Source organism: Phyllobates terribilis, unplaced genomic scaffold (assembly GCF_046119375.1).
Source record: "Phyllobates terribilis strain yellow unplaced genomic scaffold, ASM4611937v1 Scaffold_5__5_contigs__length_657084704, whole genome shotgun sequence".
Classification (NCBI taxonomy): domain Eukaryota; kingdom Metazoa; phylum Chordata; class Amphibia; order Anura; family Dendrobatidae; genus Phyllobates; species Phyllobates terribilis.
Window position 1 is genome coordinate 519503834 of NW_027362765.1, and position 24644 is coordinate 519528477.

At 45.6% G+C, this 24644-nt stretch overlaps 1 protein-coding gene across 2 annotated transcripts in view; it reads right to left on the bottom strand.

Moving 5' to 3' along the window:
- The window catches only part of TLL2 (tolloid like 2), a 324249-nt gene that overhangs the window by 113629 nt on the left and 185976 nt on the right, over window positions 1-24644 (bottom strand). The window contains exon 3 of one of the 2 annotated variants that reach the window (XM_073685707.1): window positions 7046-7120. In XM_073685707.1, the coding sequence (XP_073541808.1) occupies window positions 7046-7120 (75 nt within the window). Of the gene's footprint in view, window positions 1-7016; window positions 7121-24644 lie in introns of those variants that run through there. The other variant, XM_073685708.1, reaches the window with a different exon arrangement.

Genomic DNA, 24644 nt, shown 5'->3' on the forward strand with positions numbered 1-24644 from the left:
GGAAAAACGCATGTACAATCCGCATGTACAATCCGCATGCGTTTTTTCTGCCAGGGAGATGCAGAAATGCTCAGGAAAAATCCGGATCATTTCTGCATCGTGGGCACATAGCCTTAAGCAAACATTCATGTAAGAAAAACATGAGATTTGTGTTTTTAGTTTTTATATTTCCAAATATCTTGTTGAAACAATTAATGGGACACGTAGTAGAAGAAAGAGGGGTGAACTAGTGGTAGAGCAACTGCGTTTCGTAAAGCAATAAAATAAAAAGAGCAATCTCCGCCTGACTCTTCAATGCGGCTTCCAGCTGCTGCTTTGGCTTCTTCTGGTTGAGCTCTTGTTGAAGGACGCGGCCGACACAATAAAATTATTATACCACCTGTGTCATAGACCAAGCAAGGCCGAGGAGAGATTCGGATAGAGGCGCTACTATATTAATTTGTATCCATGACTCATAAATTTATATTCATAATGAGGGCGCAGGGCTGACAACTAATTTATATTCTATGAGGTCGGAGGGTGCACTGTGGTCAATTTTATTTTCATGGTCACAGTGTGGCGAATATTTGCATTCGGTGGAACAGTGGGCGGCAGTGCGGTGATTTGCTGAAAAGTGCGGAGTAGAAGACACCTGGATGGCAAAATCAGCAAAGACAAGTGTGGCACCCCAGGGGTCTGGTTTCCACAGTAACGGCAATGTTATGTCTGAGAGCAGGTGGGAGGTCTCTTGGTCAGGAATCCTATGCATGCCACACCTCCTGCCCAGTCCTGGGAGGGGAAGAACTTCCCCTAGATAAAACCTGGGGCTGAGGCAGGGTTAGGGAGTTCAGAGGGAGAGTGCAGCCAGGAGGGCTGACAGGGAGCTGTGGCTCCGGCTGGGCCCAGCTCCTGGGCCATGCCAGAAGTAGAGAAGAGAAGCAGCATAGGAAGAAACAACAGGAGCTCTGTGGGAGCAGTGTTACAAGGAGTCAGGGGCTGGCAGCTGCAGAGCTCGCCCTGACTGAGAAGATTTCTTACCGGACCCGGAGTCCGAGGCTGTGGGGACTAACTCCTACCCAGCAGCAGAATCCGTCAGGCAGGGGATTTCAGGTCCTCTGGCCAAGAAACCCGAAGGCACGGTCACACGCATGGGACCAGCACCGCCGTCATGGAGCGGAAGCTACTAGAAGGCCCCGAGTCACCGGCCATACGGGTGAGCACCACACGGTACACTCAGGGACGTGGGCTACTTATACCCGCCTCTAGCAAGGTAGCCAGAAGAGTACAGTCAGTTTGGGAGGCCTACAACTCCGCCTGGCCAGGGGAGATCCCATCTGCTCAAGGACTGACCAGGCCCCGATCGCTAGCCAGTACTCCGGGAGGGTCTATCTTTGTCACCAGTAAAGACCCTGAATCACACCGCATCGTCTCTGAGTGATTCCTGCTACCCCCATCATCCACGTCGGCTGCCCTGAGGCCATACCCCTCCCGTTGGGGGTTATACCATCTACGCTGCACTATCCTACCACCGGCCTCAGCGGTCTGCCCTGCAGCGGCAGCTCCATAGCTGCATTCAACGGGTGGCGTAGTCGTCCTACATCTACCGCTGATACAGCGCCACTTAGTCTGACTCCCTAGGCACGGACCGGGTCACCGCCACGAGACTACAACCCTCAACAGATCCGGCTCCGGGTAAGCTCCCGCGTGCGCAACGCAGCGCGACACAGGCCCAGGGGCGCGTCAACTTTTGGCGTAGTCGGCAGGATCTCGTGCCCGCAACTACCGGGTACTGCGTGCCTGAAAAAGACTGTTCAAACTTACCTGTGGTGAAGATTCCCGCCATCCGGCGCCATCTTCAGCCTTCTTCCCGCCACACGTGGAGTTTTCCCGCCATTGGACGCCATCTTGAGGACGCCGCGCGGGAAGAAGAGGGGCGTGGACTCCGAAAGCGCGCGAGAACTGAAGCCCCGCCTCACGTCCGGACGTTGCGTAAGGTCCTGGAAGGAGCCCAGCAGACGCCGACGTCACAGGAGCGCGACGGAAGGTCCTCAACCCTGACGATCCACTGCAGAGCCGCGGCCTACGGAAGAGGATCATCGCAAGGTAGGCCACGGTCCACTAGGGGGGAGAAGGATGTCAGATACGGAGGAGAGCTTCACCGCTTCAACCCCCGCCAGCGCCACCGCTGTTGCGGTCATGCCTTTCACCATGCCCTATATCCCGGGGGCAGCCTGGCTACCCCAGTACTCAGGGGAGTCACATACTCTGCATGACTTTAGAGAAAAGCTGGATAGCCTCTTCCAGGTGTACCCCCTCACAGAGGAGCAAAAAGTGAGCATCCTGGTGGCCCAATTAACCGGGACAGCCCAAAGGGAGGTAAAGTCCTGGCCACCTGGGAGGAGGACTGTCGCAGAAATACTAACCCAGCTAACCGAGGAGGAGCTGCAGTACTACCAATACGAGGAAAGCCAAGAGGACCCGGACGGGTCTGAGGACTACCCTCAGGAGGGAGCACAAAGAGGACATAGCTACTGAAGGGAAGTAGCGTGAATAAAGAGCTGTAAATAGTTACCCGTAAGGGTACAAGGACTGCTGCTAATTAAAATATGGTCCCCGTTGGGATTAGTGAATTGTTCCCCATGTGCCCCTATCTTAAACCAGGCTGAGGACTGTGAGCAGCCATTCCTTATCCCCACTGACCGAGGACTGAGAGCGGTCGTTCTTTCCCTCTACCTGGCCGAGGACTGAGAGCGGCCATATCCTGTTTATTGTTGCTTGTGTATAATTATGTGTTTCTAGTTATTTTTAGGAGTCCTTGGTGGATTTACCGGGAATCCTTTGTACATAGTTGGAGCGTAACCCAGGACGGACTAAAGACTGTTAAGGACTCGGGGCAGGACAGACCCCTACCTGGTTACGTCTCCCTGTTTTGGTGAAATGGACACCTTGCTTTCTTCAAAGACTGCACCCGGTTACGGACATGCCGTGACCACCTTTATGTGTTTTTTTATTGTTATTGTTATATCTTGTTATGTTTTTCTAAAATATGTTTAGTCCTGGAGTACTAAATTTCACTAGGGGGGAATGTGGCACCCCAGGGGTCTGGTTTCCACAGTAACGGCAATGTTATGTCTGAGAGCAGGTGGGAGGTCTCTTGGTCAGGAATCCTATGCATGCCACACCTCCTGCCCAGTCCTGGGAGGGGAAGAACTTCCCCTAGATAAAACCTCGGGCTGAGGCAGGGTTAGGGAGTTCAGAGGGAGAGTGAAGCCAGGAGGGCTGACAGGGAGCTGTGGCTCCGGCTGGGCCCAGCTCCTGGGCCATGCCAGAAGTAGAGAAGAGAAGCAGCATAGGAAGAAACAACAGGAGCTCTGTGGGAGCAGTGTTACAAGGAGTCAGGGGCTGGCAGCTGCAGAGCTCGCCCTGACTGAGAAGATTTCTTACCGGACCCGGAGTCCGAGGTTGTGGGGACTAACTCCTACCCAGCAGCAGAATCCGTCAGGCAGGGGATTTCAGGTCCTCTGGCCAAGAAACCCGAAGGCACGGTCACACGCATGGGACCAGCACCGCCGTCATGGAGCGGAAGCTACTAGAAGGCCCCGAGTCACCGGCCATACGGGTGAGCACCACACGGTACACTCAGGGACGTGGGCTACTTATACCCGCCTCTAGCAAGGTAGCCAGAAGAGTACAGTCAGTTTGGGAGGCCTACAACTCCGCCTGGCCAGGGGAGATCCCATCTGCTCAAGAACTGACCAGGCCCCGATCGCTAGCCAGTACTCCGGGAGGGTCTATCTTTGTCACCAGTAAAGACCCTGAATCACACCGCATCGTCTCTGAGTGATTCCTGCTACCCCCATCATCCACGTCGGCTGCCCTGAGGCCATACCCCTCCCGTTGGGGGTTATACCATCTACGCTGCACTATCCTACCACCGGCCTCAGCGGTCTGCCCTGCAGCGGCAGCTCCATAGCTGCATTCAACGGGTGGCGTAGTCGTCCTACATCTACCGCTGATACAGCGCCACTTAGTCTGACTCCCTGGGCACGGACCGGGTCACCGCCACGAGACTACAACCCTCAACAGATCCGGCTCCGGGTAAGCTCCCGCGTGCGCAACGCAGCGCGACACAGGCCCAGGGGCGCGTCACAAGTCATGGCTGAAAATCGTCATGAAGGACTAGAGAAGGTAGAGAAGAGAAGAAAGAGCAACAGCAGTGAGAAGTTGAGAGGCTAGATGTGATTACTCCGGTAAATTACTGGATGTATATATTTTGCTTCTGACCACGTCTGATCTATACTCTAGTCACTGTACGGTCTTGTTTATAATGATGCAATCCCTTATTACATACAGTCCAAGCACATTGGTCACTGCTGTGGCACAATTGTTACATAATCTTTCTTATTAGGTCTATTTGGAATTGTAGGAGTGCACATTTTGAAGCAAATGCCTCAGCTCCTACTCTTGGCCACATCTCTCTCCAGCTTTATTGAATGCTTAAAGCACTGTCAACCTTTCAATGCTGGAAGAGGCTAGCAAGCCCACCTTATATGGTAGCATTGGGAGTGTTATGGGACCCAACTACCAAGAAGTTGGTAAGCTAGGCAACAGTGTACTCCTGAATAGATACGTTGAGAATAACCCTTTAAGATGGTTTGCTTTGGTACCAAGTAAAAACAGAAAGAATTTGCTCCAGTAATATGCAAGCAGCAAACGGTGTTCTCCAGTGGCACACAAACGGCAAAGGATGTGCCCAGGTAGCACCCCAACAGTAAATAGTGTGCTATGGTGGTAAGCCAATGGAAAAGAGGTGTGCTATAGTGACATACCAACGGCAATGAGTGTGCTTAGGTGGCACGCCACCAGCAAAGGTGTGCTCTGGTGGGACACTAATGGCAAAGGTGTGCTCTGGTGGCACGCCAATGGCAAAGGTGTGCACTGCTGGCACACAAAAGGCAAAAAGGCCAAAGAGTGCACCCCAGTGGCATGCTATAAAGCCCAAGAGTGCACCCTGGTGGTAAGCAAAAAGGACAAAGACTGCAACTCGGTGGCAGGCTAAAAAGCCCAAGAGTACACTCCAGAGGTAGACAAAAAAGCTAAAAAGTGCACCCCAGTGGTAAGGTAAAAAAAGCAAGAGTTCGCCCTGTTGGTATGCAAAAAGGCCAAAAACTAAACCCCAGTGACAGGCTAACAAGCCCAATTGTGCAACCCGGTGGTAGGCAAAAGGGTTAAAAAGTGCACCCTGGTGGCAGACTAAAAAGCCCAATAGTGTACCCTTGTGGTAGGCAAAAAGGCCAAAATGTGCACCCTGATGAAAGGCTAAAAAGCCCAAGAGTATTCCCCGGTGGTAAGCAAAAAGGAGGGGGGAAGGGGCTTAATTGTAATTTTAAGTTTTTCATTCATTTAATTTTTTTTTTTTTTTAAATGTTGTACCTTTCACTTTTTTTGTTAGTTCCTTTGGGGGACTTGAACCTGCAATCATCCAATCCCCTATACTATATACTGCAATACAACTGTATTTCTGTATGTAGTAAAAATCACTGTCTCCTAGGGCTTCAAAGGAGTACAGTCATGGCAGTCAATGAGGTCTTAAGTAGACTCCCAGCCACCATGGCAACCCATCTGCACCCCATGATGGGTGCTTAGAATGGCGCACCCACATGCGGCAAGGTGTAAATACCAGAACTTTCTCGGCAGCCTTGTCACTCATCATTGATGGAGGTGGGGCATAGAAAATCAGTGGGTGAAACATTGCACTGAGCTATTTAGGCACGCCAAGATTTCATCAAGCAACCTAATTGGCATATTTGATTAAACTTCAATTTCTGCAAAAAAGAGCCAGTGATTAGAACAGTAAAGGTACGATATCTACAAGGTCTATATCTCCTACAAATCTATGAGCTTAAAGGGAACATGTCACGTCAGAAAATGTTATTAACCTGCGGGTATTGGGTTAATCTGCAGGTCAATAACATTCTGAAGCCATGCGGCCGCCGTACTAGAAGCAGGGCTGCCTGGAGGAAATGAGCTTTATTCCTCCCACAGCCTCGGGCTTTCAGTCATAGAGGCGCAGCTTCAGTCACCACTCAGTACACAGTGAGCTGCAGCTCTAACCATGCCCTGGCACTGACTGACAGCCAGCTCTACAGTGCACTAACTGTATAGAGGCGCGGCATCAGTCACTACTCAGCTGTAACCACACCCCGGCACTGACTGACAGCCAGCTCTACAGTGCATCAGTGCACTAACTGTAACATTACTATACTGTAACATTATTAGCAAAAATAAAGATATTACTCTTATTGTGGCTTTGCTTTTAGTTTAGTGTAGGAAATCGCAAGTATGAGACACATTGACGCGGGTTGCGAGCTTGCGTATTTTAGCCAAATTATCGACCAATACCTCATATATTATATATATGTATTTTTTGCACTTTTTTTTTTTTTTTTATTCCCGGGTGCAGCCATGCCCATCAGTGTTGACATTGTAAACTAGGGTGTCTGTCCTCATGGGGTGCACTCAGATAGTACTGGACAGCCCACCTAATCTAATAGTATGGGCGTAACTAATAGGCTGTAAGCCAGATACTGTGCACTACTCATGTGTGAACAGCACCCTATTCAAGCCTTTTGTGTGCAATTTTAATTCTAAGCAATCACCCCCTCCATGAACTAGTAGGTTATGAGTGGTTGTCTCATCAGTAATATGTATCTATGTTGCCGCCATCTTTATTATATGGGTTTGCTGAATCCTGGTAGTGCATTAGTTCTGAGATCTGGGCAGATAAACACTGTTGCCTCGGGCTTTCAGTCATAGAGGCGCAGCTTCAGTCACCACTCAGTACACAGTGAGCTGCAGCTCTAACCATGCCCTGGCACTGACTGACAGCCAGCTCTACAGTGCATTAACTGTAACATTACTATACTGTAACATTATTAGCAGAAATAAAGATATACATAGATACCTAAAGTTATACCTCTAAACAAAATGAAGCATAAAATTAAACAGTTTATAAAAAAAAATAAGTAAAAAGATACCCAAAGGTCTGGGCAGGGTACCACATTACCCTTTATAACTGTTTGGGATGTTAGATTTGACATTGTAGCATTCAAACTTGAAGTAAAATTGCCAAGTGGGTCATCTGGAAGAGAAAATAATGCTTCATTAGTAATAATTCGATCAATATCTGTAAGTATACAAACTAAAGAAGTCATTCCCATTAAGTAAAGTATATAACACATTTTCAACATTAAAATTTATAGAGCAGCTCAGTTAACTAGTAAATAACCCAAGAGTGTGCCCTGGTGATAAGGAAAAAGGCCAAAGACTGCTCCATGGTGGCAGGCTAAAAACTAGTATAGGCCACCTCCTTAACTAGTGTCGCTCATCTGCACTTGCCGTATCACCCATTAGCCACGGGGCTGGCTTGGACAGAATGAGAAGGTTGCAGCTGATCAATGGCTGCAGCGGTTATATGACGCCCCTTTGTATTTTGATGCCCCAACTTAGACACTGTAGTAAATGCATAGGCGTAACTCCATCCCAGGAAGTGAGTATAGGATTTTTTTTTTTACCCCACCCCAGGTCCATTGACAATAACTTTTAGGGAATAAACCCTTTAAGAGTTTGATGCAAAATTTACTTTGTTAAATTTATTTGATTATTTTACAGGTTTCATATCACTGTTGACTCAAAAGGCAATATCAAACAATTCATTAGGAAGAGAAAAAGTATCCTTTTTTATTTTTTAAACTTGGACATCTATGGGGACAGATAGCATCCATCACTGTCATGTAGTAACTACAATTCAACAGTAAAGGGGCTGTCCAGTATTGGAAAAATATGGCTCATTGCTTCTACTAACAACTTCAATCTTGTCCATAGGTTTTGAGCAATTTTTAAACCCGACAAATGGTATCTGCTGAGAAAATTTATCAGACGTATACTTCTTTTCTTTTTCATATTTGTTTAACATCTTTAAAAAGGAGACGTATCAATTTTTGATCTGAGTCACAAATAAATCTCGTCAATGCAACTCTACGGGTGGTAGAAAACGTAGTACTCTGAAGATATCCTAGTAACATCCCAAGGCCACGGCCCCACTCTCAGTATTTGGTCAGTATTTTTTCTCAGGAGTGGGTGATAAATGCAGAATTGGTGACTTGTTTCTATTAGACCTTTTCTCTGATTGTTCTTCACCTGGTTTTGGCTCCCATTCCTGAGAAAAAATACTGACTGAACACTGACCAAATACTGATAGTGGGGCTGTGGCCTAATGCGGTCCATTTCTCACTGACTGTTTGATAGGAGAAGCTTAAGCAACCAACCTCTATCAGTTTTTGTTTCTTTGCATACGAGAAAAAACAATGAAACTGATGGTAACGAGTGACACAAAACCAAACACTGATGGAAATAGGCCACTTTTTTCACGTCAAAGAAAAAAAAGCGTCTGCATGAGTCATAAGGCGCTGTTCAGAAGGCCGTATTTTCAATCAGCGTGCTGTGCTTGTGCTCAACGGACAGCAGAATCTTCCAACAAGAACCAGCGTGCTTGTGCACACCAGCAATTCTTCACTGGTCCTCACGTTGCAAAAGTGACTGACCAGAGTTTTATTATGGCCGTGTGAACCCAACCTAAGACTTTAGCTGTCAAAGTTTGCCAGCTCCATGACATTACTGCTTGGGTAGTTATCCATATTTAGTAATTATTATACAGATTAGAACCGCCCCCTGGACTGCCATCCAGAAGATAAATTAGGATTTTAGTAAATAAAATACATATTACACTAAAATACATATTACACTAAAATACATATTACACTAATATTTCAGATGCTAATACATTTGAACACTTGAGCACCCAGACTGGGGCTGAGGAGCACCTGTCAGCCCCCACCCCGATGTACACTATTTGACTAAAGACTTGAGAATCCTCACAAGTCTGCAGTCACATAGACTGACTGCAGACTTGTTGTTTTAGACTGGACAACCCCTTTATATGTGATATAATTTAGGCTGAGGGGATGTTGCTCGGAGAGTACGTTATTGGGTACAATTATGAAAAGTGCACAGTAAAGCGAGAGACAATGGTGGGTGTTATTTATGCAGAGGAGAAGTGTGGGGGATGTTTTTGAGAGGAGCAGTGTGGGGGGATATTTTTGAGAGGAGCAGTGTGGGGGGATATTTTTCAGAGGGGCTGTGTGTATGTGGGGGGGGGGGGGATATTATAGAGAAGGCCACTGTGGGAATATTTTGCAGAGGAGGAGTGCAGGGGGGATATTTTGGAGAGGGTCAGTGCAGGGGGGATATTTTGGAGAGGGTCAGTGCAGGGGGGATATTTTGCAGAGGGGCAGTGTGGGTAATATTTTGTCGTGGGAAAGTGTGGGGGATTTTGTGCAGGAAGCACAGCAATTATTTATTATGGGGCACAGCATGGGAGTTATTATTATTTGGCATTACAATGATACTTTTATTTTTAAGGCCACCATGTCAGGAAGTGCTGTTGAAGATGGAAAAGAGGGAAATCTGGAGAGATGAGCTCTGGGTATGAAAACTCATCATGGCAGACAAAAGGGATGGTAACAATTTCAATCAGAGGAGATATCATCTATAAAAAGGTACCTGGATCTAAATGTTTATTTGTAATAGAGCATGCATCTCATCAGTCATGTGGTTCCTGTATGGTCCGCAGTCTGCAAATGGCTGATAAGAACAACTCCCAGTATCTCCTTACCATTATTAAGGACTAGTGATGAGCGAGCGCATGCTCGTCACTGCTCGGTACTCGCCCGAGCATCTCAGTACTCGAGATGCTCGGAGCTCGCCGAGTACTTTCGAGATGCTCGGGCGGGAGCTCAGGTCCCCGTCCTGCATGTTTGGCGCTATTTAGAGCACCAAACATGCAGGGATTGTCTGCCACTCACTGTAATGTCACAGCCATGGTGGTTGTGGCATTACAGTGATTGCCCAAATCGATGGGAACAGTGCTCACAGTGAAACATGAAAAGCCGGCAATTCAGCAGCGGCATACACCGGTACCCAACAATTTAGAACAGAAAGAATAGAGCATCACACAGATTAGATAGATAGAAACATGTCAGTCACATATATATGAAGTACAGTGACAGTGTTGGTTACTGTACTTGTCATTTAGTGTTAAAATAAAGGATTTATTAAAAAAAAAAATTGGCGTGGGGTTCCCCGTAATTTTAGTCTCTAGCGGAGGTTAAGCAGACGGCTGGGGCAGATGTTTGAAGCCTGGGAAGGGGGTAATACCCACGGAGCTTCCCAGGCTACTAATATCAGCCCCCAGCTGAATACCTAGCCTTTACTAGCTATTAAAATGGGGAACCCTCAAAAAAATGACATGAGGCTCCCCCTATTTTAATAGATAGCAAAGGCTAGGCAGACAGCTGGGGGCTGATATTAATAGCCCAGGAAGGGTGCCATGAATATTGGCCCCCTCCCAGGCTAGAAACACCAGCCGTCAGCCACCCCAGAAATGGCGCATCCATAGGATGCGCCAATTCTGGCACTTAGTCTCGCTCTTCCCACTGCCCTGTAGCGGTGGCAGTGGGGTAATAGGGTTGGGGTTGATGTCAGCTTATAATGCCAGCTGACATCAAGCCCAGGTTAGTAATGGAGAGGCGTCTATAAGACACCCCCATTACTAACACCATAGTGAAAGTTAAAAATAAAAACACAAGCGGAGCAGGCATACTTGTGCTCTGCAGTGTCTCTGAAGGTTGACAATCTGGATGGCAGCGTTCTGCTACCATCCAGCCTGCCATCTCAATGCCGTCCCAGCGTGGGAGAATTCTCCTGCTCAAGCAGTGACGTCATTTGCCGGCACCGCATGCGCAGGAGAATTCTCCCATGCTGTCAGTGACGTGCATGAGGTGAGCTGAGTTCATTGGACATGAACTCGGCTCATCTGGATGCCGTCACAGCCAGACACTGAGGAGCTTCTTAGTGTCTGCGGCATGGCAAGCTGGATGGCAGCGTTCTGCTACGATCCAGCCTGTCATGTCAATGTAGCAGAGCTGAAGCTGTCCTGGGAACCATGGAAAGGTAAGGATGAGGTTGGTTTATTATTTTACTTTTATTGCAGGAGATCGTTGGCTTCAGCTGGAATGGGCGTGACGGTAAGTAGAGTTTAATTTAGAACATTAAAGAATTGTGTCTTTATTTCAATTAAAGGACTTTATTCTGGGTGTTTGCGTATTTTTTTAATTTTCACTATGGGGTTAGTAATGGGGGTGTCTTATAGACACCTCTCCACTACTAACCTGGGCTTGATGTCAGCTGGCATTATAAGCTGACATCAACCCCAACCATATTACCCCACTGCCACCGCTACAAGGCAGTAGGAAGAGCGAGGCTAAGTGCCAGAATTGGCGCATCCTATGGATGCGCCATTTCTAGGGCGGCTGACGGCTGGTGTTTCTAGCCTGGGAGGGGGCCAATATTCATGGCACCCTTTCTGGGCTATTATTAATATCAGCCCCCAGCTGTCTGCCTAGCCTTTGCTAGCTATTAAAATAGGGGGGACCCCACGTCATTTTTTTTTTGGGTCCCACATTTTAATAGCTAGTAAAGGCTAGGTATTCAGCTGAGGGCTGATATTAGTAGCCTGGGAAGCTCCGTGGGTATTACCCCCTTCCCAGGCTTCAAACATCTGCCCCAGCCGTCAGCGTAACCTCTGCTAGAGACTAAAATTACGGGGAACCCCACGCCAATTTTTTTTTAATAAATCCTTTATTTTAACACTAAATGACAAGTACAGTAACCAACACTGTCACTGTACTTATTATATATGTGACTGACATGTTTCTATCTATCTAATCTATGTGTGATTCTCTATTCTTTCTGTTCTAAATTGTCGGGTACCGATGTATGCCGCTGATGAATTGCCGGCCGGCTTTTTTAAAGAGACGGGTGCATGAAAATCGGAGGGCACTAGTGTGTTCCAAGTGCCCTGCTATGTTTTTCATGCACCCTCCTATATACCCTGCCAGCCTGTCTGCCTATATATTCTGCCTGCCTGACGTTTAATTGAGCACTGTTCCCATCGATTTGAGCTATTTTTGACCTTCTGCAGACCGTCGGGGGGGACCGCCAGAAAAAAGCTAGAGTTTCCCATAGACTTGCATTGGGCTCGTTGCTCGGGTCGAGCACCCGAGTATTCCAATGTGCTCGACCAGAGCTTCGAGCACCCGAACATTTTATTGCTCGCTCATCACTATTAAGGACATACTGGAAGTTGTAGCTTCACGTGATACAATTGTATATGGCGCTGACCTGAAATGGCAATTGATCGCTGTACTAAGCTTGGTACTGAATTCATGTACTGACAGTAGTACTGGCACTGCATTGATGTATTGAAGGTGGTTCTGGAACTGCATTCATATACTGACAATGGTTCTTGTGCTGCATTCATGTAATGCTGGTGGTTCTTGGGCTTGGTTCAGTAGGGCAATGCGGCCCTTGGACCAAAAACTTTTGTGCACCCTTGATCTATATCAGTGATCTTCAAAACCAGAGTTGTCAACTTAAAGCTGTCTATACATGCAAAATAGCCATTGACCAAATGCTCATTCAGCAGAGAGTTATTTCAATGTAGTTCACCATAAACCCTTTTCTCCCAACTCCACCATGGCCAAGTACATTTATATTTTAATAAATTATGCATCCAAAATCCTACTCTCCTCCAATACCTGCCATTGGGGAAATGTAGAGCTGAAGAGAGATCCCTTCTGACATTAGATTGTTTGTCCATGTCAAAATTGACTGGCTTGAATGCTTTTCATGGAGTATAATATGTCCAGTTCTACTGCATCATCCTGCTCCAAAACAAAAATGATATAATGATGCTCATCAATTGATTCTCTGATATGAAGGTGGCATGTATGATAAAAGCCATGAGCCTGACTTGGACTGAAGGATGTACATCATTGAAGTCTTTAGAATTAATTCTATTTGTCATATATATTTGCATTTAGGCATTTGTGAAAATTGCACATGAATATACTGTGCACACAAATACAAATGAGGGAAGATCAGGTCATTTCACTACAAAAACACACTGAATCCCTTTATGTGCAGATAAATCTATCTAGTTTTTCTTCTTATAAATCGAACAGGTTGAACTTGTTGTAAGATGAATTACTCAGTCAATTAAAAATGTTTTGCATGTATCAAATTGTGACATAAAATGAACTGAGAGATTGAATTGCAAATTACCCCGTAGTGCACATTGCAAGCCTGACCTTTGTGCTATTGTCTTAACAAGCAGAAAAGATCTTTTCAGGCCTGCAGTTACATTCTTTCCCAGGGACCAGAATAAACTCTCTGGCTGGCATACAGCTAGGGACAGATACCATGCAATGATTAAATGTTTTATTTTTTTTTTTAATTAACACTGCAATTTTACAATATTTATTTCTGTAAGTACTTTTTCCAGCATATTTTTTTAAAAAAAAAAATTCCCTCTACTCAAATACTGATGAAACAAACCTTGATTAACATAAGCACAAGCTTTTTTTCTCAGATATGGTTGGCAGTACACTAATTTTGCTGGACAAAGTTTCTGAACGCTACAGACACCAATGTCTTTTAATCAGGATCCAACACCAAGAGACGAGGCAAACAAGCTAAGAGAGCAGAACAATTGTTATTTAACATTTTGGGTGTCATGTGTACATACATTTACCAAAATTTTGTTTTCTAATATTTCAAATTTAAACTACAAACTGTGAAATAAAAACAGCAGCTCAGAATATTCTCAGACATTGAGGACATGTTGCGGAATCTTATATTCAGATTTTGCAGCGCAGAACTGTAGCCAATGTTGAATGTGGTTTTGTAAAGAACCAGTCACTGTTACTAGACTTTACTGCAAATATTCTGTGTCCGTTTGCTGTTTTCTTTTTTTTTTTGCATCTGGTATACTTTTGAATGTAAAAATTATGGGCTAATGTACAACTATGTGCTGCCTCATCTAATGCTACCGTACAACTATGTGCTGCCCCATCTAAGGCTACCGTACAACTATGTGCTGCCCCATCTAATGCTACCGTACAACTATGTGCTGCCCCATCTAAGGCTACCTTACAACTATGTGCTGCCCCATCTAAGGCTACCATACAACTATGTGCTGCCCCATCTAATGCTACCACACAACTATGTGCTGCCCCATCTAATGCTACCGTACAACTATGTGCTGCCCCATCTAATGCTACCGTACAACTATGTGCTGCTCCATCTAATGCTACCATACAACTATGTGCTGCCCCATCTAATGCTACCGTACAACTATGTGCTGCTCCATCTAATGCTACCATACAACTATGTGCTGCCCCATCTAAGGCTACCATACAACTATGTGCTGCCCCATCTAATGCTACCATACAACTATGTGCTGCCCCATCTAATGCTACCGTACAACTATGTGCTGCCCCATCTAATGCTACCGTACAACTATGTGCTGCCCCATCTAATGCTACCGTACAACTATGTGCTGCCCCATCTAAGGCTACCATACAACTATGTGCTGCCCCATCTAATGCTACCATATAACCATGTGCTGCCCCATCTAATGCTACCGTACAACTATGTGCTGCCCCATCTAAGGCTACCGTACAACTATGTGCTGCCCCATCTAAGGCTACTGTACAACTATGTGCTGCTCCATCTAAGGCTACCGTACAACTATGTGCTGCCCCATCTAAGGCTACCGTACAACTATGTGCTGCCCCCTCTAAGGCTACCGTACAACTATGTGCTGCCCCATCTAAGGCTACCGTACAACTATGTGCTGCCCCATCTAAGGCTACCGTACAACTATGTGCTGCTCCATCTAAGGCTACCGTACAACTATGTGCTGCCCCATCTAATGCTACCGTACAACTATGTGCTGCCCCATTTAATGCTACCGTACAACTATGTGCTGCCCCATCTAATGCTACCGTACAACTATGTGCTGCCCCATCTAATGCTACCGTACAACTATGTGCTGCCCCATCTAATGCTACCGTACAACTATGTGCTGCCCCATCTAATGCTACCGTACAACTATGTGCTGCCCCATCTAATGCTACCGTACAACTATGTGCTGCCCCATCTAATGCTACCGTACAACTATGTGCTGCCCCATCTAATGCTACCGTACAACTATGTGCTGCCCCATCTAATGCTACTGTACAACTCTCTGCTGCCCCATCTAATGCTACCGTACAACTATGTGCTGCCCCATCTAATGCTACCGTACAACTATGTGCTGCTCCATCTAATGCTACCGTACAACTATGTGCTAGCCCATCTAATGCTACCGTACAACTATGTGCTGCCCCATCTAATGCTACCGTACAACTATGTGCTGCCCCATCTAAGGCTACCGTACAACTATGTGCTGCCCCATCTAATGCTACCGTACAACTATGTGCTGCCCCATCTAAGGCTACCGTACAACTATGTGCTGCCCCATCTAAAGCTACCGTGCAACTATGTGCTGCCCCATCTAATGCTACCGTACAACTCTCTGCTGCCCCATCTAATGCTACCGTACAACTATGTGCTGCCCCATCTAATGCTACCGTACAACTATGTGCTGCCCCATCTAATGCTACCGTACAACTATGTGCTGCCCCATCTAATGCTACCGTACAACTATGTGCTGCCCCATCTAATGCTACCGTACAACTCTCTGCTGCCCCATCTAATGCTACCGTACAACTCTCTGCTGCCCCATCTAATGCTACCGTACAACTATGTGCTGCCCCATCTAAGGCTACCGTACAACTATGTGCTGCCCCATCTGTTATGATCCGCTACAAGCACTAAGGAAAGAAAGGAGATCTGTCCCTACAATAGAACTAAGCTAGATCCCTACGATGTAACGGGGAACCTGATCCTGCGATCAGACCCGCTAAAGTCCTCGGCTAGTCTGTACGAAGACCTATAGATGCAAGGGAGGGATCCCTACAAGAACTAGGGACTGGGATAAAGTTGGGCACCTCCTAGCAGAAATTGTAGCAGTAAAAGACAAACACACAACATAGAACATAAAGGTCCAAAGACCAAGCTAAACTGACTGAGAAAGGAAACTAAGCACCAGGCTAACTTAAGAGTAGAAATTACAATAAAGTCCAGCAAGGCCAGGAGGGCGGAGCAGGATTAAATAGGCAAACAAGGTCATGTGACCAGCAAGATAGAACTCTCCTGTTAGAAAAAACCTAACAGTATCCCCTCTTCTATGAGGATCCTTCGAATCCCCTAGGCCCAGGCTTATCAGGAAACCTCTTGTGAAACGCTCTGACAAGTCTGGAAGCAGAAACATCATCCGCCCTCACCCATGAGTTATCCTCGGGTCCGAAACCTTTCCAAGCGACGAGATACTGCAAACTCCCTCTATACCGTCTAGAATTTAGGATGCGGGAAATTTCGTATTCCCCGTCCTCCACCACCGGAGGAACAGTGGTAGAGACGTCTCCATCCGACACATAAGCTCTTTTCAACAGAGAAACATGAAACACTGGATTAATCTTCCAGGAGGTAGGAACCTCTAACCTAACAGCAGATTGGTTAACTACCTGAAGCACCTTAAAGGGCCCTACAAACTTGGGACCCAATTTTTTAGAAGGAATCCTCAACCGCAGATTCTTAGAGGACAACCAAACCAAGTCACCAATAGCAAACAAAACCTCTTGCCGTTTCCTATCAAAGTACCTCTTAGATTTTTTGTTAGCCTCCTGAAGATTACCACGCACATCCGTCCAAACTCTCTCCAAGTCACCGGAAAAACTCTACTCCTCAGGCACAGCTGATACTTATTTGGAGAATGACCCAAAAGACGGATGTCTCCCAGAACAACAAAAAAAAGGCGAACAACCAGCAGAAGAGGATGTATGGTTGTTAAGAGCAAACTCAGCAAGTGGCAGAAACTCAGACCACCCCTCCTGATTGTCTGCCACAAAACAACGCAAGAACTGCTCAACATCCTGATTCTTCCTTTCTGTCTGGCCATTAGACTCAGGATGATATCCGGATGAAAACGACAAATGAACACCCAACCTGTCACAAAAAGCACGCCAAAAACGAGCCACGAACTAAGGTCCCCTATCCGAAACAATGTCAGTAGGAACGCCATGTAGTCTGACAATTTCCTTGACAAAGGCCTTAGCGAGTGTCTTAGCGCAGGGCAGTTTGATGAAAGGAACCAAGTGACACATCTTGCTAAAACGATCCACGACCACCCAGATGACTGTGAAACCCTCAGAGGGGGGAAGGTCAGTGATAAAGTCCATAGCCAGATGTGTCCAAGGTGCACTAGGAACCTCCAGAGGGCAAAGCAACCCCGCAGCAGGAGTATGAGAAGACTTAGATCTAGCACACACAGTACATTGACGCACCCACTTAATGACTTCCTTCTGCCATCCAGGCCACCAAAAACTGCGACCCACAAGTCTCTTGGTCTCAGAAATTCCTGGATGACCTGCCAACCGAGACTCATGACACTCAACAAATCTCTCCTAAAGGTCCTAGGCACAAACAATCTCCCATGGGGAGTGTTAGATGGGGCATTCTCCTGTGCTTTAAGAATCTCATCTTCCAAAACGGAGTCCAATGCAGCAATCACAACACCTTCTTGTAAAATGCTCCCCTCCTCCTCAGCACCGACCATGGGAGAAAAGCTGCGAGACAAAGCATCAGCTTTAACATTCTTGGTACCCGGGATGTAAGTAACGGAAAAATTAAACTGCGAGAAAAAAAAGTGCCTACCTAGCCTGACGGGCATTCAAGCGCTTGGCAGCATCAAGATAGATCAGATTTTTATGATCAGTGAAAACCTGAATGGGAAATTCAGCACCTTCCAAGAGATGACGCCAGTGTTCAAATGCGAGTTTAATAGCCAGCAATTCCCGATTACCAATATCATAATTAAGTTCAGTCTCAGAAAATTTTTGGGAAAAAAAAAGCACAGGGATGTACTCCATCCTTGTTTTTCTGAGACAACACCGCACCGACCCCCACCGAAGAAGCATCAACCTCAACCAAAAACGGCTTAGTCACATCAGGCTGCATAAGGATGGGGGCAGAGCTGAACCTCTCCTTTAGAAACACAAACGCTTCAATGGCCTCAGTAGTCCACTGAACCGCATTAGCACCTTTCCTGGTGAGATCGGTCAGTGGTTTGGCAATAATAGAAATTTTTTTAATGAATTTTCTGTAATAATTGGCGAAACCCAAAAACCTCTATCGATTTCAAACCAATAGGCCTAGGCCATTCCTGAACCGCCTGAACCTTCACAGGGTCCATCTCAAAGCCCTCGCTGGAGATAATGTAGCCCAAAAACTAATTCTCTGTACAGCAAACTCACATTTCTCCAGTTTAGCAAAAAGAGAATTGTCAATTAATAACTGTAATACCTCACGTATGCTCCGCCAATGAGACTCCAGATCAGGCGAATAAATCAAAATGTCATCCAAATACACAACCACATTTTTGCCGATCAAAGGTCTAAGGATGTCATTAATAAGATTCTGAAAAAATGCTGGAGCATTGGTAAGACCAAAAGGCATAACCAGGTTCTCAAAATGACCCACAGGAGTGTTAAAAGCAGTCTTCCATTCATAACCCTCCTTCATGCGCAACAAATTGTATGCCCCCCGGAGATCAATTTTAGAGAACCACTTGGCCCCCACTAACTGGTTAAACAAATCAGGAATCAATGGCAGTGGGTAAGGATTGCATACAGTAATTTTATTAATCTCACTAAAATCCAGACAAGGACGTAAACCGCCGTCCTTTTTTTTAACAAAAAAAAATCCAACAGCCACAGGAGACTTGGAAGGCCTAATGTGACCGGCGGCCAAGCTTGTCTGTATGTATTCCTCCAAAGCCTTTCTCTCAGGAATAGTAAGATTAAATAAACGACTTTTAGGAAGAGTCGCTCCAGGGACAAATTCAATGGTACAATCATAGTCTCTATGGGGAGGCAATATTTGTGACTCCTCCTCAGAAAAAACTCTCCAAAAATCCTGAATAGGTACAGGTAATTCCCCTTTTTTCACCGCAGCAATACGTCCGTTACAACACTTGCCATAACACTTAGGACTCCAGGACTTAATTTCATTGGTAGACCAATCCAGTACAGGATTGTGCAATTTTAACCAGGGTAACCTCAAAATTACTGGAGAAGGCAAATTATTTAATACCACCAAATCCAAATTTTCTTGGTGAATACCATTAATAGTGAGGGGAAATTCACAGACCTTGTGAGTAACACTCTTCAAGGGGGAGCCATCGACAGAAACCACAGCAATAGGGGATGACAAAGGTTTGGGTTTTAATTTAAGTTTTTCCAAGAATCCCCCATCAATCACATTCAAAGTAGAACCACAATCCACAAATATCTGAAATTCAATTAATTCTTCCTGAGCAGCAGTAGTAGCAGAAAGAAATACCCCCTTAGAATTTAAACAGGCAATACGGGCGTAACTGACCTTTTTTTTTCCTTTGTTCATACGAAGCACACAGTTCTTAATAAAATGGTCAGATTTCCCGCAATAAAAGCACAAACCTTCAGAAGATCTGCAGTCTTTTTCCTGAGAGCGGGGTGCCATCGCCCCAATCTCCATCGGCTCTCCAATGTCAGTACAGACCCTCTCAAGACTCGGAGCTGACATGGCAGAGGATTTACTTTCATTAACCCTTGCACGCAGTCTCCTGTCCACCCGTATAGCTAATTGCATAGCCTCCTGCAAGTTTCCAGGTGTGGGATAAGCAATCAGCAAATCCTTAACCCTTTCACCTAGCCCCGCAAGAAACAAACTTTTCAAAGCTGAATCGTTCCACCCCACCTGGGCAGACCACCGACGGAAGTGAGAACAATATTTTTCCACATTACCTGATCCCTGCCTCAGATGTCTCAATTCAGTCTCAGCTGATGAGACACGATCAGGATCATCATACAACAAACCCAAAGCAGAAAAAAAACTATCCACTGATCTAAAGCATGGATCACTAGGTGGGAGAGAAAAGGCCCATCCCTGAGGTTCTTTGCGCAAAAGTGACATTATGAACCCTATGCGCTGTGATTCATCACCAGAGGATCTGGGTCTCAAACGAAAATACAATAAACAAGCATTTTTAAAGGAAAAAAATTCCTGCTGATCAGCAAAGAATAAATCAGGCAAACGTACCTTTGGCTCCACAAAATGTGCTCCAGAACAGCTACTCACGTGTTGCTGGAGCTCGGCCACCTCCAGAGAGAGTCCCTGCAGGCGTTGAGCCAAATCCTGAACCGACACCATGATGGAAACTGGAAGTCTTTCCTTAGAGATATTTTTGGGCTGGACTTACTGTTATGATCTGCTACAAGCACTAAGGAAAGAAAGGAGATCTGTCCCTACAATAGAACTAAGCTAGATCCCTACGATGTAACGGGGAACCTGATCCTGCGATCAGACCCGCTAAAGTCCTCGGCTAGTCTGTACGAAGACCTGTAGATGCAAGGGAGGGATCCCTACAAGAACTAGGGACTGGGATAAAGTTGGGCACCTCCTAGCAGAAATTGTAGCAGTAAAAGACAAACACACAACATAGAACATAAAGGTCCAAAGACCAAGCTAAACTGACTGAGAAAGGAAACTAAGCACCAGGCTAACTTAAGAGTAGAAATTACAATGGAGTCCAGCAAGGCCAGGAGGGCGGAGCAGGATTAAATAGGTAAACAAGGTCATGTGACCAGCAAGATAGAACTCTCCTGTTAGGTTTTTTCTAACACCATCTAATGCTACCGTACAATTATGTGCTGCCCCATCTAAGGCTACCGTACAACTATGTGCTGCCCCATCTAAGGCTACCGTACAACTATGTGCTGCCCCATCTAATGCTACCGTACAACTATGTGCTGCCCCATCTAATGCTACCGTACAACTATGTGCTGCCCCATCTAATGCTACCGTACAACTATGTGCTGCCCCATCTAATGCTTCCGTACAACTATGTGCTGCCCCATCTAATGCTTCCGTACAACTATGTGCTGCCCCATCTAATGCTACCGTACAACTATGTGCTGCTCCATCTAAGGCTACCGTACAACTATGTGCTGCTCCATCTAAGGCTACCATACAACTATGTGCTGCGTAATCTAAGGCTACCGTACAACTATGTGCTGCCCCATCTAATGCTACCGTACAACTATGTGCTGCCCCATCTAATGCTACCGTACAACTATGTGCTGCGTAATCTAAGGCTACCGTACAACTATGTGCTGCGTAATCTAAGGCTACCGTACAACTATGTGCTGCGTAATCTAAGGCTACCGTACAACTATGTGCTGCCCCATCTAATGCTACCGTACAACTATGTGCTGGACTATCTAATGCTACCGTACAACTATGTGCTGCTCCATCTAAGGCTACCGTACAACTATGTGCTGCTCCATCTAATGCTACCGTACAACTATGTGCTGCCCCATCTAATGCTACCGTACAACTATGTGCTGGACCATCTAATGCTACCGTACAACTATGTGCTGCGTAATCTAAGGCTACCGTACAACTATGTGCTGCCCCATCTAATGCTACCGTACAACTATGTGCTGCCCCATCTAATGCTACCGTACAACTATGTGCTGCTCCATCTAAGGCTACCGTACAACTATGTGCTGCGTAATCTAAGGTTACTGTAGAACAAAGCACAGTCCAAAAGATTGAAAATAATGGCACTCACCATCCCATAAAGTCACTTCTATTAAAAATATTCAAAACTCGATAAAAACATGGATGCAGGAGGATATGGAAAGCATTGTGGACGACATCCGTTTCGCATGTAACAACGCTTTAACGGGTCTACCTAAGGATTATTTGGTACATGCCATGTACCGTGGTTGTTGTGACAACACATGGGAACCTACAGCTCCATTTTTGAAAGGATGATGTTTGTGAAAGTTCTACCAGCAGGGGCACCATGCACATACGGTACATTTCGTGGACTTGTATTGTATATTTTGGATATGCAAGCCCAATGTAGACTTATGTGTCTCTACAGTAACAGACAACAAACACTATGTAGTTTTATCCAGCATTTTTACTGAATTTCATCTGCATTTACCTCTTTGAAGTCTAACCACCCAAACTTGTATGAAAAAGTGGTCTTTTCTCTGATCTCTCATAGCAGATTTCCCCTTCTAACTAATGATGGGGCATTACTGTGTATGTGAATCACCTTTTAAAATATATCCTTGTTGCCGGCAGCACTAACAGAAGTCAGAAAATGATGTTAGATCCCTGCTGCTTTAGTCTAGTCATCTCGGGGGGCCACAAAATTCAACAGTCAAGGTTGTGCCTGGGCTGGAATCACACCCACTCATTTGATGTCTCGCTCAAGCTCAATTCACCCCTATGTTTTTGCACCAATTGCAGTTAAAAAAAAATACAACTTAACTGCACTGGCTTCTTTGGACTATAATATAATAATAATAATTTTTATTTATATAGCACCAACATATTCCGCAGCACTTTACAATTAAGTAGGGACATGTACAGACAATAAAAAAACAATACAATGTATCACATTTCAACAGTTACAGGAGGGTTGAGGACCCTGCTCGCAAGCTTACAATCTACATGGAAATGGGACACAATAGGTAGAACATGGTCATCAGCCAGTATCTGTCTGTCTATGTGCAGTTACCGTGTGGTATTTGGTGCATGGAGGATGTGGAGACAGATGAATTCGCAGCAGCAGATTAAGATTAACATTTAAGAGGGAACAGGGGAGTTGGGTTAGGGAAGTGAGGTGGTAGGCTTGTCTAAACAGATGTGTTTTTAAAGCACGTTTGAAGACATTGAGGCTAGATATCAGTCGAATCGTTTGGGGCAGTGCATTCCAGAAAACTGGGGCGGCACGAGAGAAGTTTTGGAGATGGAGGTGTGAGGTTCGGATTAAGGAGGATGTCAATCTTAGATCAGTTGCAGAACAGAGGGCACGGGAGGGGTGATAGACAGAAATGAGGGATGAGATGTAGGGCGGTGCAGAACTGTGGAGAGCTTTGCGGGTGAGAGAGATGAGTTTGTACTGTATTCTGTGGTGAATGGATAACCAGTGCAATGACTGGCACAGGATAGAAGCGTCGGTGAAGCGGGCTGATAGAAACATAACCCTGGCTGCTGTATTCAGAATGGATTGGAGCGGAGAGAGTTTGTTTAGAGGGAGGCCGATCAGAAGAGAGTTGCAGTAGTCCAGACGAGAGTGAATAAGAGCGACAGTAAGAGTTTTTGCATTATCAAAGGTGAGAAAAGGTCGGATTCTGGAGATTTTGTTAAGGTGCAGGTGACATGAGCGAGTGAGTGATTGTATATGTGGAATAAAGGAAAGTTGTGTGTCAAATATGACTCCGAGACAGCAAGCTTGCTGCTTGGGAGTTATGGTGGCGCCACCCAAGGAAATTGAAAACTCAGGAATAGGTAGGTTAGTAGATGGAGGAAAAACAAGGAGTTCAGTTTTGGAGAGATTCAGTTTCAGATAGAGGGAGGACATGATGTTAGAGACAGCGGACAGACAATAACTGATATTTTGTATTAGAGTGGGGGTGATGTTAGGTGAAGAGGTGTGTAGTTGGGTGTCATCAGCATAGAGATGATACTGGAAACCAAATCTGCTGATGGTTTGTCCAATAGGGGCAGTACACAAAGAGAAGAGGAGGGGACCTAGGACTGATTCTTGTGGAACCCCGATAGTAAGGGGAAGATTAGAGGAAGAAGAGTCGGCAAAAGATACTGTGAAGGAGCGGTCAGAGAGATAGGAGGAAAACCAGGAGAGAACGGTGTCCTTGAGGCCTATAGAGTGGAGCATAGTGAGGAGGAGCTGGTGATCCACAGTGTCAAAAGTGGCAGAGAGATCCAGAAGAAACAGCAGGGAGTAGTGACCATTAGATTTAGTTGTTAGTAGATCGTTTCAGTAGAGTGTGAAGAGCGGAAACAAGATTGTAAAGGGTCAAGAAGAGAGTTATCTGTGAGATAGCGGATTAGACAGGAGTGGACCAAGGGATCTAGGAGTTTAGATATGAAGGGAAGATTAGAGACCAGTCTGTAGTTAGCAGGGCAGTTATGGTCCCGGGATGGCTTTTTAAGTAAAGGGGTTATGATGGCATGTTTGAATGAAGAGGGAAAGATACCCGAAGAAAGAGATAGGTTAAATATTTTAGTTAGGTGGGTAGTGACAGCTGGGGAAAGGAACTGAAGGAGATGTGAGGGAATAGGGTCACTGTTACAGGTTGTAGGACTACTAAAAACCTTGGAAAATCATTGCATTCTTTACAAGCATTTAAAAAGCTGAAAAAAGCGTGTGTGTGCGCGAGCGTGTGTGTGTGTGTAGCACAGAGCCCTTTAAGGGGTAAGTCCACTTTATACATGGCCTCTCCATAATGGCAGTTCGTAGATGGGCATGTGACCAGACATGTCCATGGCCTCCTCCACTTGAAATATTTTTTCTTATGTGCAGTTTTTCTTTTAACTGGAGGGAGCTGATGGACAAGTCTAGTCACTTCTTCATTTGCCGTTTTGAAAACATGAAGTACTTATTGGTAAAAGCCACAAAATCATGTCCCCTACAGATTTGATTAAATTAACATTATAGCGGCCAACTCCTTTGAAGGAAA